Source organism: Vombatus ursinus, unplaced genomic scaffold, assembly GCF_900497805.2.
Source record: "Vombatus ursinus unplaced genomic scaffold, bare-nosed wombat genome assembly UNPS02009173.1, whole genome shotgun sequence".
In the NCBI taxonomy this organism is placed as follows: Eukaryota; Metazoa; Chordata; class Mammalia; order Diprotodontia; family Vombatidae; genus Vombatus; species Vombatus ursinus.
This window is the reverse complement of record NW_020948951.1, coordinates 7,275,186-7,277,212: the sequence shown is the minus strand read 5'-3', so window position 1 is coordinate 7,277,212 and position 2,027 is coordinate 7,275,186. Positions and strand designations below refer to the sequence as shown.

The 2,027-nt window shown below is 50.0% G+C and overlaps 1 protein-coding gene across 1 annotated transcript in view; it reads right to left on the bottom strand.

The window, feature by feature from the left end:
- The window catches only part of TMIGD2 (transmembrane and immunoglobulin domain containing 2), an 8,057-nt gene continuing 6,030 nt past the window's right edge, over nt 1–2,027 (bottom strand). The window contains exons 3-5 of the mRNA XM_027851253.1: nt 1,585–1,620; nt 1,058–1,156; nt 1–503 (exon numbers count right to left, since the gene is read on the bottom strand). Of these exons, the coding sequence (XP_027707054.1) occupies nt 298–503; nt 1,058–1,156; nt 1,585–1,620 (341 nt within the window). The 3' untranslated portion in view covers nt 1–297. The remainder of the gene's footprint in view (nt 504–1,057; nt 1,157–1,584; nt 1,621–2,027) is intronic.

Below are 2,027 nucleotides of genomic sequence, written 5' to 3'. Positions count from 1 at the left end.
TTTCTCTACTCCCTCCCCTCCCCAATTAAAAAAGAAAAACAAACCCCTAGTAACCAATATTCGTGGTCAAGCAAAACATTCTCGTGTCGTCCATCTCCAAAAATGTAGCCCCAGCTCATGTTTAAGCATCGGATCCTCCGTGACTTGGCTGAAAAGTCAACGTCCTGGCTTTTGGGAAACTTAGCCCTCTCTCACTTTCCTGCTTTCAGGAGGCTGACCCCCTCCCCAACCCCACACTGGGCTGGGCTGAGAAATCCTAGGTTAAGTGGAGGGTGGGGAGGGAGCTGTTTTTGTTGGCTAAGAACTAGCAGGATGCAGGCTCAGGTGGGTCTGGGAGGGTTCGGGGGAGAACAAGCAGAGACTCTGGGGTAGGGGCTTGGGGAAACTACTAGGGTAGAGGTTCTCTTCTCTCTTCCTCACTGGTACGCATGCCAGAGTCTTGCCCTTGCCTGGTGTGGTAGTCTTCGGGTGGTAGGAGAGAACATTGCCATATAAGTGGTTCTCTGTGGAGAGACACAGAAGAATGTCTTAGTCCAAAGACCTTTCTCTAGGGCTAACTTTGGGGGTTCTGTTTCAGTTTCCCAACCATCTTCTCCTGCTCTGAACCATCCCCCCATCTCCAACATCAGGAACATGACCTGTGTGGATGCAGCTCTCTCTGAGGGTAGAGAATCCCTTTGGGAAGGTAAATTAGGGAGCAGAGTAAATTGGATCAATAAGAAGTAGCTGTTGGGACAGCTAGGTGGTGAAGTGGATAGAGCACCGGCCCTGGAGTCAGGAGGACCTGAGTTCTCAGACCATATGCTTGACACTTTCTAGCTGTGTGACCTGGGCAAGTCACTTAACCCCAATTGCCTTTAAAAAAAAAAAAAGTAGCTATGGATCAGGTTTGAGTGTCTTCCCTCTTTTCTCCATCAGGGGCTGAGAACACAGTTTTCTAATGTACTCAGACGGACTGAGGCCACTTGTAGGGCCTGACCAGGGCCCTGGGATGGAGAAGTGCAAGAGGGAAACCGTGTAACCCTGGGGCCTGCCCTGGTCCTGGGGGACTACGTACCAGAGTCTCTGCTTCTGCTAAGGAATCGCCAGATCATTTTCCCCAATGCAGCCCCGAATCCCACTATGACACTTGCCACCAGCAGCCATAAGAGAAGACCTTGAGAAGACATGGGCAGAAATGATAGGAGATTCCACAGAAAGGCAGTGGAGAGGTTGTGAAGAGGGGAGGGAGGACAATGAGAAGCAGAGGTGCTGTGGAAAGAACCATGGGTTGGGAATCAGGAGACCTTGGTTTAAACCCTCCACCTCTGCCTTTGCCTCACTGCAAGACCTTTGGCAAATCCACCTTCCTCTCCAGGTGGTTTCTAGGGCCCCTCTCCTCCTAGCTCTAAGGTCCCTCCCAGCCTTGGCATTCTATACTCCAAGGACCCTTCCAGCTCTCACAATCTATGTTCTGTGTCCTACTTGGGAAAGTATAATGATGATGACAATGACAGCAAGCTAATTAATAGAGATCATCTCATAGGGAAAAGGGAGGGTCTGGGGACAGGAACAGGGAGACATTAGGATGGGGATTGCCCCTACCTTGAGAGACTTTGATCCAGCTGCCTTTGACGGAATCTGCAGAGACAGAAATATCTATAGTTGAGTCTCCCATGGTGTTCTTCTCCGGAGGGGCTTTGAGCTTTTAACAGTTTTGTTTCTCCCCCTTCCCTTCCCTCTGGGGAACGGAACCTGGACCCTCTGTGTGATCACTAAGGCTTCTGAGATTTCAGAGGTCCATAATCCACTGGGGAGGGGTGGCACACATAGTTCCCTAAACTGGTTATAATGTTAACATATCTCTGAAAGTTGCTGAGTCCTCCACTACCCTCTCTACTCCACTCCTATACCTAGTAAGAAATATTATTCCCCTCCCACCCAAGTTGGGAGATGATTTCTGTCTCTAGGGAATCCTGGGATGTTTACCCGTACAAGGCCGTGTGTGTGTGTGTGTGTGTGTGTGTGTGTGTGTGTGTGTGTGTGTG